At 51.1% G+C, this 12,908-nt stretch overlaps 4 protein-coding genes across 4 annotated transcripts; 3 read left to right on the forward strand and 1 right to left on the reverse strand.

Moving 5' to 3' along the window:
- Positions 1–85: 85 nt before the first annotated feature.
- N7506_002623 (carbon-nitrogen hydrolase family protein) lies at positions 86–1,337 on the reverse strand (the record flags this gene model as incomplete). Its single annotated transcript, XM_056951918.1, has 4 exons — positions 86–310; positions 369–593; positions 644–1,134; positions 1,190–1,337. The coding sequence occupies 4 exons, from the start codon at positions 1,335–1,337 to the stop codon at positions 86–88; spliced, it is 1,089 nt and encodes a 362-aa protein (XP_056815069.1).
- Positions 1,338–4,798: 3,461 nt separating this feature from the next.
- On the forward strand, positions 4,799–7,084 carry N7506_002624 (putative hydrolase; the record flags this gene model as incomplete). Its single annotated transcript, XM_056951919.1, has 8 exons — positions 4,799–5,135; positions 5,200–5,416; positions 5,467–5,651; positions 5,702–6,108; positions 6,165–6,350; positions 6,405–6,545; positions 6,601–6,731; positions 6,781–7,084. 8 exons carry the CDS (start codon positions 4,799–4,801, stop codon positions 7,082–7,084), a joined length of 1,908 nt encoding a protein of 635 aa, XP_056815070.1.
- Positions 7,085–9,230: 2,146 nt separating this feature from the next.
- N7506_002625 (protoglobin family protein) lies at positions 9,231–10,211 on the forward strand (the record flags this gene model as incomplete). The annotated part of the gene is made up of 3 exons (XM_056951920.1): positions 9,231–9,339; positions 9,390–9,663; positions 9,722–10,211. The coding sequence occupies 3 exons, from the start codon at positions 9,231–9,233 to the stop codon at positions 10,209–10,211; spliced, it is 873 nt and encodes a 290-aa protein (XP_056815071.1).
- Positions 10,212–10,718: 507 nt separating this feature from the next.
- N7506_002626 (aldehyde dehydrogenase) lies at positions 10,719–12,337 on the forward strand (the record flags this gene model as incomplete). The annotated part of the gene is made up of 4 exons (XM_056951921.1): positions 10,719–11,161; positions 11,229–11,622; positions 11,678–12,120; positions 12,193–12,337. 4 exons carry the CDS (start codon positions 10,719–10,721, stop codon positions 12,335–12,337), a joined length of 1,425 nt encoding a protein of 474 aa, XP_056815072.1.
- Between the last annotated feature and the right edge of the window lie 571 nt (positions 12,338–12,908).

A 12,908-nucleotide genomic window follows, 5' to 3' on the forward strand; every position in this document is an offset into this window, starting at 1 on the left:
TCAGGTCGCAAAGTATATGAAGTTGGGATTTGCTCTCGAAGTTGCTATAATACATGTCCAATCAAATGTTGCTCAATCAGACCCTCTAATCGCTCTCGGCGGGAGCCTCGGGAGCGGCGGCATCCAGAGGAGTGGAGAGACCGACGCGGTCAGCGGTCTTGGTGTAGACAACACCACCGTTGATGCGGTCCTCGTGGACAACCAGGTCCTTGCGGTTGGTGTCGACAAGGAGACGGATCAGGTCAGGGCGCATGTAGTGGCCACCGAAATCGGCCAGAGCCTTGCTGAGGTGGATTTCGTCAAGGTCAATCTGTAGGTAATTTGTTAGACATGATGCTTGGCTGCGAAAGGAAAGACAGGAGACTCACGTCGACGTAGAGAAGACCCTGGAAGTCTCTGGAGGGGTGGGCGACCAAGTTCTGGCCATCGGGGCCGAAGATACGACCGTTTCCGTTGTAGAGGTTGGGGTCCTCGAGCTCCTTTCCGGGAGGAGTGTTGAGCTTGATGCCTTCGGCAGTGATTGTCTGCCAGGGGGCAAGAGTGAAAGTGCCAGTCTCCACGGCGTAGGCAGGAGTCACGAGCTGAGTAGCGTTCTTGTCAGTGATCAGGTCAAATCTCTACACCTTGGACAAAGGATACTCACATCGGCGTTGGCCTCGGCAATGTTGGTGCGGGGGTCGGGGTACTTGAGGGTCTCCTCGCGGGGGTACAGAGGCCAGGCGGCAACGTGGACCTGCTCTCCGAGAGAGGCGGCGTAAGACTTGAGGAAGGGGTTCATGTTTTCCCAGCAGTTGAGGTGGCCGATGCGGCCGATCTCGGTCTCCATGACGGACTCGGTGGTGTCGCCGGTGCCGTCACCGAAGACGAGGCGCTCAACGTGAGTAGCACGGATCTTACGGCGGTGGTTGATAACATCACCGGTAGGGCTGATCATGACCTGGGTGGTGTACAAGCTGGAGAGGTCAAGCTCGGAGTATCCGAGGGAGACCCAGATCTTGTTGGCGCGGGCAGCCTCACGAATGCGACGCATTTCCTCGGAGTTGGAGGCAAGAGAGTTCTCGCGGTACTTCTTCAGAAGAGGCAGGCTTTCCTGGTAGGTGACCTTCCACATCCAGTAAGGGTATCCGGGGATCCCTAAACATGCCCGTTAGTATACGTTCCTGGTTTGCATTGAGAGGAGAATGCTCACAGAGCTCAGGGAAAGCAATGAGCTTGCAGCCATTCTTTCCAGCTTCATCGATCCAGTGGATGGTACGACGAACAGACTCCTGCAAATCAAACCAGCCGGGCTCGGCGTTGACGGCGGCGGCCTTGTACTTCTTGAGAACTTGAACCATTTTGAGGTTATAGAGGTTGTTGATGAAGATTGTTTGTGAATGAAAAGATTGATATTGAATGATGATTCCAATAACCAGCCAGGAACATGGGCATATTTATAGCCCAGGGCCGTAGTGAGTCCGTGAAGCTCGTCCATCTTCCCAAACCCCGAGATACGTCGTGTACAGCATCATGAGATCCGGATGTGCTCGGGTTTGGGAAATGTTATCTCAGGAGACTGGAAATCTGCTATCAGCGTTGAAGAGTAAGACCAAGCGTTTGGGGTCTGAGGTCGGGATCTGCTTTGGTGGAGTGTCAGGCCATGGTAGATCTACTAGATCCCGAGTGTACGGATGATTTGCAAGTCTATACCAAACAAGGGCTGAACAATATAATTGCGGGGTCTGATGGGGTTTGCTTTATTTTAGATCACGCCATGAGTATAGGGCACTCCCGCCCTTCCAGAACATTGTCGCCCCGCACTGTGAATCCCGAAGTCGAACCCGGCTGATTCGGGACGTTTCATTGCAAACCCCGAACCCCAACCAGAGCAAACAACGTACTTGCAGTGACAACACAGATAAGACTTCTTTCCCGTCAAACCCCTCACGGCATTGTTGGGAATTCGAAAACGCCGCTTTCCTGTCTTTGACCGCAGTCGGGATCTTGATTTGTACAATTGTTGATAACGTATGTATCTGCCGGATTTTCCTGTCTCGAACACAAGAACTAAATTAGGTCCAAGTGGTGGAAGCAACTCTTGGTCTATATCATTATATGGTAGGAAGCCTCAAGGTTCTACAGCATCCAATATTGTGACACAAGATAATGGCGAGCTGGAAGAAGTCGTGCTATTGGCCACCCGAACAAATCAGTTGATGGATTTGGCTAGAGAATTTGAATTGGAGCATTTTTCTCTGGAGATATTGGAAGCGCTGTATTAGGCATATCTGCCTCCTAGCTGGCTCTGAGGATCCATAACTATAGGTACCTTCTGAAAGGTTCCAGGGTTCCAAGGTTGTTACCATAGATCACCCCGTGATATCTAACAGGCCTCGGGACAGACGGACCTAGATGCAACACCGTGGACATCCATGGATGAACCCAAGTTCCATAAGTCGAAATCATGGGAAAGATGCCGAGGTATTTTGAAGCGCATGAACTACCTAGGTACCGACCTAACTCGAAGCTCCCCTGAGGTTGCTAAAGTCAGCATATGAATCCTTGGGGACCTATTTCGGGTGCGCTCAGGCTTGTTGCACCTTTCTTGGGTACTCCGTAGACACCGTGAATTGCTCCGGTTGAGCGTAAAGATTTTACATAAGTCGGTCTGATTCTTAACCTGTTGAGACTGTCCAATCAATATCCTTGTTTGTAGGAAGATGCAGCCTGGGATCTCGGCAACCCCGAGGCCCGGGGTCGATATCAATTTTGTCGTCGATGACCAATATTCTCAGAGATCAATCAGCCAGTAGCTGTGCTCAGTGCTTTGGGTCATATCGTAGTCCTCACAAGGTTGGTTGAAATATGGATAGTATTTCCAAGGAAGGCTGTGCTCTTCTATGGTCATTGGATTAGCATTGGCATAAATTCCAAGGTTTTTCATATTCCAAGGTTCCAAGGTTAGCTTTCTCATATATTGTCAAAGGAGAATACCTAGGTATAACCTTCAAAGCCATCGAAAACTATGAAAACGGTGAATCCTTGGTATGCCCGCCTGAAAAAGGGGTGTATAACGAAGACATTCCGTTGAACCGACAGTGGATATGTAGTTATATATTTTGCTTTGTCCATCAGTCTGGGCATGAATGAGACCTCTTGGAAAACAAATGGAATGCTGGATGAAAGACCAAGGTCATTTCGGCATTTCGAAATACTTCAAAGAAAAGCAGACATGGCAAATTATGTTGTGGCTGGATACACGTGAACTCTAGATTGCACCTGCGTATGGTGCATGGGTATAGAGCACTTGATGAGAGAAAAGGCCAAAGACCCGCTGACCCGCCCAAGGTGAGCGGGTTGGCACATGTTTGGCGTACCTAGCCCGCCGGGGTTTTGCCGAACGGGAGACCACATTTCAGACTCTTTCATTTTGCTTGATACACGCAAAGCTTTTCTGATTTTCACCCCAGATTTTTCAAGTTCAGCCGCAGCCTTCACCGGCACCTCGACTCCGCTCAACATAAGCCCCGCGCGGGGGGACGGGGGCTTGTAGAGCTCCCCCAAGCCCAATCGGTCAGCCATAACCTTAGGCTAAAGCGGAGACAACAGCCAGCGAGTCACCTGCCAATGGCCAATGAGGGATCGTCGCGCCAAGTCAGCCCTTGAGGGGAAGGGCGGGCTCTCGTACTCTTATATTCAAATTCAATACAACCTCACTCTACCACGCCGGCGCAAATGGCGGGATCATGCGATCTGAGGCCATTAATGAGATGGACTTTAACAGAGTTTCTCAACACATACCATTTCCAATACTCCGGCCGGAGCAGAGGTCTGGGTGCCATGCAAAAACCGACGCAAGGGATTGGACAGCGAAACGCAACCCTTGCTAGGCAAGCTAATAATGCTGGACTACCAAGACCCTGTCAAGGTGACTTCATCTTAGACTTGGCCACAAGAACCACATGCAGCTAGGCTGCATCTCTAGATCCAAGAGTGAGACAGCAGCAAGATTTCCCTTGCACGACGTATATCGGGCTGTCGCCTTTGAATTGTGATCGCTGATCGTCTTCTGCGAGATTTTGAGGAGTGTCGGGACAGGCCGAACATACCATCGCGTGAGCAAAAGCCCAATTGGAATTTAAGATTGATTCGCTTGCTGAGGGTACTCCACTACATTCTTTAAGCTGTTGTGATTTGTCAGTCTTGGACGCGGAGATTCGGATTTAACTGTGAGATTGCCGATGCACATTCTTGTGTCGGCAGTATTAGCTAGCATATTTCCAGTTTGTCTCACGTTTAGACATAGCATAGAGTGACCGGAGGAAACGATATGCATAACGCAAGTTGTGATATGCAATTTCTTGAGTTCGTGTACGGCGACATCATTGTTGTTTGTCGTTTCTTGGCGAAGCCTCCACTGCCAACAATGCCAAGGCATGGCCGATAAACCCTGTGATCGGGCACCAGGCCGTGACCGACATCTTCGCGGTCTTAGATCGGGATTTTCTGGGCACCCTGCGTGCTCCATGCGGGGTTATCCAATCTTTGTGGAGTTGGCTCTGCCAAGTGCACTTGCTCATACCCCAGAAGATGCCGTTTGGTCAAGACAAAGGGGGTCTGAGTGTCGGGCCTTTTTGTTTCTTTTTTTTCCCTGGAGGGATATCTATGCTGCAGGGGAAAATACTACGGTAGATTCGTGCATAGGCTCTACTTAAATTCAGGGATGGGCCCATCAATACCCAGAATGTGACACTTTTTCCACGAGGACCCTGCCGTTGTTGTGTCTTCCCCTTTCAAGATCAAAGGGCGTTTGACCAACATGTTTTTGGCTCAGAGCTTTGTGGTTTCATTGCTGGCTGTTGCAGGCCTTGCCCTTCCCAGCAATGAGGGTGCCAAACACCATGCAAACTTGGCTCGCAGTGTGAAATATGCCCCCAAGGAGCCGCCTTTGACAACTCCATGGACCGACAAAGTCGGCACAAAGCCATGGCCTGAGTACCCCCGGCCACTGCTGCAACGGTCTGACTGGAAAAATCTCAACGGCATATGGAAATATCAAAATGCCTCTGATTTGAACGCTGTCGACTCTCCTCCCTTTGGACAGGATCTTGCACAAGAGGTGTTGATTCCCTCTTGCATTGAGAGTGGCCTGTCAGGTGAGTCCGAGCTGTTTGAAAATACATTTTTAATTGAGCTGCCAAGATCTAACACGGTCAACAGGAATTCAAACAGATTGGGGGTTGTACTCTTGGTTCTCCACGTCTTTCGATGTTTCTTCTGAATGGAAGGACGAGAAGGTCCTGCTTAACTTTGGAGCTGTGGATTATGAAGCAACCATCTTTGTAAATGGCCAACAAGCTGGCTTCCACCGTGGAGGTTACTACCGATTTGACCTTGATGTCACGGAGTACCTGAAATTTGATCAGCAAAATGAGCTGTGCGTACAACAACTCAATAAAAGCCGCTTGCAATGCTGACCAACCGCAGGCTTGTCTTCGTCCATGATCCTACAGATGATGGCGATTATGTTATTCCAATCGGAAAGCAAACCTTGCGCCCTAGCCACATCTTTTACACCCCTTGCAGCGGCATCTGGCAGAGTGTTTGGCTCGAGGCAGCGCCAGCCAATCATATCACTCAGCTGGACCTTGATGCAAACATGGATGGTCAAGGTCAGTGCCTGGAGCACCAATTTAACTCAATCGATTCTAACAGCGCATAGTCAACATCACCGTTCACAGCTCTGCGAATGGGACATCCGCACAAGCCAAGGTCACGGTCCACAAGGATGGCGAGACCCTTGCAACTCACAGCGGGCCTACGAATGAGCCATTCCAGTTCACTGTTTCCTCGCCAAAGCTGTGGTCTCCCGACTCACCTAACCTTTACAATGTGACCGTGAGCTTGGACCAAGATGAGGTGGAGAGCTACGTCGGCTTCCGCACAATCTCCAGAGGCGTGATCGATGGTGTTGAGCGACCTTTGCTCAATGGCGAGTTTATCTTCATGTTCGGTACTTTGGACCAAGGCTATTGGCCCGATGGATTGTACACGCCGCCAAATCATGAGGCAATGGTGTATGATCTGAAAATGTTGAAAGACCTGGGTTTCAACACTGTTCGCAAGCATGTCAGTGATCACGTCAACATTTCCGTTAAGTGGTATACTCATCTGGAGAAACTTAGATCAAAGTCGAAACCGATCTGTTTTATCGAGCATGTGATGAGATAGGTCTTCTTGTTATCCAAGATATGCCCTCGCTCCGTCCATTGCAAGGGGTTCTTCCCAATGCTGAGCAGCAAACTGAGTTCGCGCGCCAATTGGATGTGTTGGTGAACCAGTTCAAAAGCTACCCTAGCATCGCAATCTGGGTATGTCATTTTTCTCAATCGAGCGGTACGCATGTTTACTAAAACTGGTTCAAGGTCATTTACAACGAGGGCTGGGGCCAGATCACAGAAACGTACCCCGAGTTCCAACTGACGGACCGGGTCAGACAGCTCGACCCCACTAGGCTTGTGGACTCTACAACCGGCTGGGTCGACCATGGTGCCGGAGACTTTAGCGTATGTATCACATTGTCAATGGGGCCGAACAACGTGGCTGACTAGATCGTGCTAGGATAACCACCACTACGCAAACCCCCAATGCGGAACGCCATTCTACTCCACAGCTTCAAGTCCGTATGACCCTAGCCGAATTGGGTTCCAGGGCGAATTTGGTGGCATCGGAAACAATGTCTCGATTGAGCAGTAAGTGCAGCAATCCCCGGGCCTGAATCTTACTGAAACATCTACGCAGTCTATGGAATAACCAAGCGGCTATCGATACCATCAATCAGACCTACGAGATTGATACCACCATCGAGGCGTGGAACTACCGTAGCCACATCCTTCTCGGCGAGTTGGAGGATCAAATCAGACTGTTCGCGTGCAGTGGAGGTGTGTGGACTCAGACTACAGATGTTGAGGGCGAAGTCAATGGCTTGATCACCTATGACCGACGTGTCTCTAGGGTAGACGAGCAGCAGTGGAAGGCGGACATTCAGGCTCTGTACGATGCCGCCGCCGCACGGAGCAGCAACGCGACCAGGGAAAGTCTCTAAGGAGCTGTATTCAGTGGCCAAAGCATATCATCCACTCACTGAGCGAATGTGATGAGTAGATAATTTCATGTCCCCTCAATTTCTATTTCAAACACCCTGACAAGTCCAAGAACCGACCTGTCGTTGATGCCGACAACCTTAATAGATTAAAGTATCTAAACCACGAGTTGCCACGCGCTCCCCCGCTGCACAGGTCATATTTTTGCGACGCCTCCGTTGCAGGATTCAAGTCCACAGGGGAATTGACTGGCTGCTATCTTCAGGGCGCTCATCCAAGTGCCGCTGTCAAATCTCCCCGTAAAGTCAAATAGATGAGCTTGGCATGACGTATCCATGGAACAAAGCTTGGAAGCCGTTAACGCCGTGGCTCACGGCACACGGGTTCAATGTTATGATCGCCAGTCCAAAGGTCCAGAAGGCTTGTCAATGGTCCTTGGGTCCCAGATCTAGGCCTTTGGGGGTGAACATTGCACCAAGTCGGCAATGATCGTCTAACGCGGCTGTTTGAGATGTCAAACCTGACCCGAAGTTGAAACTTGAAACAGGACTTTGATTCTGATCTGTCATTGTGAAGAAATTATGTGGGAAACCTCGTGAGATCCTTCTTTGACCCCTTTTGCTGAGAAAATTTTCACACTCCATATTTCTGCCTAATATTTGCAATGAAAATAGTTCAATTTGATCATGCCATCCCCACCCCGGGCAATTGTTCCCGTTTAGGGCATCATGCCACGCCATCACACGATTCGATACGAGCTGGAGCTCTTTGATCGATCCGATCAGTGCGGATAGACGGTAGACCTGTTCCCGATGTTCTAGCGTGCCTTAGTATGCAAGTATTCCCTGATTTTTTCCACGCTATTATCACTTGGCTCCGATGAATCGCTTGCATGCCATGTCCTACCTAGGTACTAGTCAGAACTTTTTTCTTCATCTGTCGTGACCCACTGCACCACGAGTTTGATCGGGAACATACTCCAAGCGAGTTGAATCGAGAAGATGAAGACGCGTCCCCAACCAGCAGGTAGACACTAACTCCGACGCAATATACGGAGTAGTAATTTCGAGGTGTGGCTTTTGTTTCCTCACAATTAAGCACCGGATAGTGTACGGGTGTCATGCATATCCGTTAGTACGAGCATTAATCCTAAATTCACAGCCAACACCTGGACCCGCAGCCCTGTCGGACCCGAACGGAATCCACTTCATCTCGGATTCTGCCCTGGCGAGTGAAACCGTTGGGACCGCAGCGGAGCTCCGAACACCCGCACGACCGACCAGTGAGCGAGAGCGAGATGTAAAGTCAAATGCCGGGTATCCAACGCAATCTAATTTGCAACGTTGGCAGTCCACTATATAGTTTGTGACAGGTGACGGGCCAGAGTGACCTGTCCAATTCCGACGGTTGTCGAAAGTCTGGGGTCAAAGACATAAAGGGAAACACGCCTCCAAAATTTATACAGGATTTTAGATGAAGTAGGAGGCCCGGTAGCATGCACACCAGCCTGTTAGAGATGAACGTTGGACAATCTCCGCGTCTTCAAGTCGCTTGTTTCAGCTTGCCGAGCATGACAGGACCACAGTCATGGATGGAGCATGCCCAGGTGTGGCTTTGGTGTCTCTCGCATTTGTCTAACCTGGTGTAGGAGATTACAGGGATCAGCCCACACATGCCTATGTACATCACTTATGGCTCCACCGCGGATACGGCCTCCGTCATATAGTGCTGTGCTCTGATTCGACGGTGTCCAATAAAGATATTCATAATTTGAATATACCCAGGAATAATCCTGGCCTTGGTTCGAGCATGCGCTGGCCAAGACCGGGTGCGATCGCTTTTCTAGGAAAAAGACCCACGGACGGCCTCCTGCCAGCATGTATAGCGGATCCCTGGTAGGCTGATTATTACGGTTTCATGGCTTGCAAGTTGCCTGCCGTGGAAGAACGGTGAAGGGCCCCGGGATCGTGCATCGAGTGTATAAATACTCGATCTGCCACGAGTTTGCCACGAGGCGGCCCAGTTTTATGCCTCTTTGTTCTCACGATCCCAGATCTTCTGCATCTTTCTATCTTGACTGAATACCCCAGTGGTTCGTACGATTGACTTCAACTCACCAACACACATCCACATTCTCCTACCTGCGTCATGGAATACGGCATGGCGCCCGAACCCAAACATGTCGACCGCAAGTTGCTCTATACCAATCTGGAAGAGCGAATCAAGTACTTGCACCACATGCTCGACTTCAACTCCAGTAAGGCCCATGAATACCGAAAAATCGAAACAGGCTCTAACATTCCACAGGCGATGTCGAGGCACTGATGAACGGTCACAAGTACATCAAGCAACTGATTCCCGCGGTGGTCAACCTGGTATACAAAAAGCTTCTCGAGTGCGACATCACATCACGCGCCTTCCACACACGCACGACCGCCGACGAGACCGAGCCGGAAGAGGACTACCTCCACGAAGAAACACCCCAGATCAAGCGCCGCAAGATGTTCTTGCGTTGGTACCTCACCCGACTGTGCCAAGATCCCACCACAATGGACTTCTGGCGCTATCTGAACAAGGTTGGGTAAGTGCATCCCCGGTCCTTCCTTAATTGTCACAGTGCAACGCTAACCGTGACACAGCATGATGCACAGCGGGCAAGTGCGCAGATCCCCTCTGAACATCGAGTATATCCATCTCGGCGCCTGCATGGGTTACATCCAAGACATTTGGATCGAGGCGATGATGTCGCACCCCCATCTATCGCTGCGCCGAAAGATCGCACTCGTGCGAGCCGTCAATAAAATTCTCTGGATCCAGAATGATTTGTTTGCGCGGTACCACTCCAATGATGGTGAAGAGTTCTTCGACGAGATGTCGACGATGAGCTTCGATGATCAGGAGGGATACATCGGTGATAAGAAAATTCTTGGCAGTACCTCCGGGAGCTCGAATGACGATGACCGGTCCAGCATTTCGAGTGGTCCGGCGCCTTCGACACACAGTGCGGTGCCCTCGACACAGAGTGGAGCGCCGTCGATACCGTCGCGGGCCGAGTCCAAGACCTCCCTTTGTCCCTTTGCGGAGATGGGGAAGCAAAACGCGACAGAGACGAAGATTTGGGCGAATTGAGGGTAGTTATTTGCATTGGAAGGCGCTTGGATATTTTGTGGGCTTATGGGAATACCTCTAAGGATCAGCATAGATGGTGTTCAATAATCGAGTTTTGATTGAGAAAGGATCTTCACATTTGTGCCCACTTTGGTAGAGAAGAGCTGAGAGTGCCGAGGCCGTGCGGAATAACTCCGGATATGTCATCCTGCGTTCAGACCGGGGAGTCCCCCACACGGCTGTTGAACAAGGGAGTTGGGAAGTTATATCCGAAGGTACCCCATACGAGAGGCCGGAGATATTGAGGCTTTTCAATGGAAATCCGTGGAGAGGACAGAAAAGTGGCCGGAGATAAGTCACGATCTACGGGCCCATGACCGCTCTTTTTGATGCCCCACACCTCCCCGCCTCTCTGAAATTGGTCAAGATCGATCTCAGCTCCTATTGAAATAACATTGCCCCTCGTTGGACTCCTTTCCTCTATCCAACCATTTTTTTTGCGTTCTATTCTTACTTCACAATTTCACAATGGCATCTACAACACCCCTCATCATTAACAATGAGTCCATTGAGACCGACATCAAGTTCGAGGTCTACGCCCCCGCTACCGGCGAGCTGAGCAGCTACTGCGCAGGCGTGTCCGTCGAGGACGCTAAGCGCGCAGTAGACAATGCACAGGCTGCATTCCCAGCATGGAGCAAGACTAAGCCCTACGAGCGTCGCGACCTCCTCCTCAAGGCCGCTGACATCATGTCCTCCCGCAAAGAGGAATTGATTCAATACCAGCGCGAAGAGACCGGCGCTGGACGCCCCTTCACCGAACACACTTTCAACATGGGTGTCAACTTCATCAAGGATTTTGCTGGCCGAATTCCTACCATTGAGGGCGTGGTCCCCAACATCAACCGCGAGGGTGAGGGAGCCATCGTGTACAAGGAGCCTTACGGTGTCATTTTGTCAATTGCGCCATGGTGAGTTTTGTGCCTCAAATCCGTCTGCTGCAGGGAGTACAGGTCAGCTGACTCGGCACTTATCCAGGAACGCGCCTTTTATCCTTGGTGTTCGCGCCGTGGCGTTGCCTCTAGCCGCCGGTAACACCGTCGTCCTCAAGGGCTCCGAGCTCTCCCCCAAGTGCTTCTGGGTCCTTGGTGATATCTTCCGCCAGGCAGGTCTGCCTGCTGGATGTTTGAATGTTATTTTCAACCAGACCAGCGATGCTCCCGCGGTGACCAATGCTCTGATTGCCCACCCGTCCGTGCGCAAGGTCAACTTCACCGGTAGCACCATGGTCGGCTCGATCATTGCTTCCACCGCTGGTAAGTACATCAAGCCCGTGCTCTTGGAGCTGGGCGGTAAGGCGTCGGCGGTGGTCTTGGACGATGCCGACCTGGACAAGGCTGCTATGAACTGCGCCATTGGATCCTTCATGCACGTAAGTACCGAGCATGGCACCATACACCAAACACCCAGTACTGACCAGCCTTTAGTCCGGACAGATCTGCATGTCCACCGAGCGCATTGTCGTGCAGCGCGGCATCGCAGACGCTTTCCGACAGAAGCTCGCCGACACAGCGGAGAAGTTGTTCGGCAAGGAAGCGCCCGCGTTGGTGCTGGTGAACTCCGCGGCGGTGGTCAAGAACAAGAAGTTGATTGACGATGCGGTGTCGCGCGGTGCGGAAGTCGTGTTTGGCGATGCGAAGGCAAACGAGTCCGTCGCGACCGGTATGCGCCCGGTGATTGTCGGCGGTGTCACCAAGGAAATGGACATGTACGCGACCGAGTCGTTTGGGCCGACCGTGTCTCTCATCACGGTTGACACGGAAGAAGAGGCGATTGCACTAGCCAATGACACAGAATACGGACTGACCGCATCTGTGTTCACCAACAACCTGTTCCGTGGATTGCGGGTGGCGAAGCAGATTGACTCGGGGTGAGTTTCTCGATCACATCAGGGCGCTTCGCAAAGTATATGCATGCTGATTGACTTTTTTTCTTCTTCTAGCGCCGTCCACATTAACGCAATGACGGTCCACGATGAGCCGGTCTTGCCCCACGGTGGATGGAAGAGCAGTGGCTTTGGTCGCTTCGGAGGAACGTCGGGATACGACGAGTTCCTCCAGACCAAGACTGTGACTTGGCAAGAGTAGAACCTAGCAAATTCAGGTACATGATCTGGCCCCCGGTTTCTCAAATCTTGGGCCAGTCTTAGACCCGGTCTTTGACCGGGACTTGTTTGGGGGCTTGTTCTGGCGTGGCTTGCCTCGCCAATGGAAGACTTGAAAAACTTTCGGGGGCGTTCTATTGGAAGTGATACCCGATACAAAACGACTAGTCAGAGATTCTTGACTCCGGTCTTACGCATATACGGTATGCTGCTCCGGATATCCTGTTTTGTTCGGAGGGGCTCCGCCTCGCCTCGGTTCTCATGCGGCTTAAAGAACCTGCTGGCTAACTCGATCAAGTCAACCCCGAGATAGACGCCTAAAAAAATGGAAGTCTTGAACTAGAGGTGTAAATATAGTCTTCAAATCCGAATTTCCCGGAGACGGGCTAGTCCGTACGAGTGCTCTGTAGGCACTCCCTACTCCGTAGTTTGAGGCAACATCTGTCCCCGGGCGCCACTCTGCACTCCAGCACATAATCTCTCGATGCAGGTGAGACATTGTTTTTTAATACTCGTATATTTCGTACGTCTACTCCGTACTCCGTACAGCTCAT

This window comes from Penicillium brevicompactum, assembly GCF_028827555.1.
Source record: "Penicillium brevicompactum strain IBT 35665 chromosome Unknown utg000001l_segment0_segment1, whole genome shotgun sequence".
Lineage (NCBI taxonomy): Eukaryota > Fungi > Ascomycota > Eurotiomycetes > Eurotiales > Aspergillaceae > Penicillium > Penicillium brevicompactum.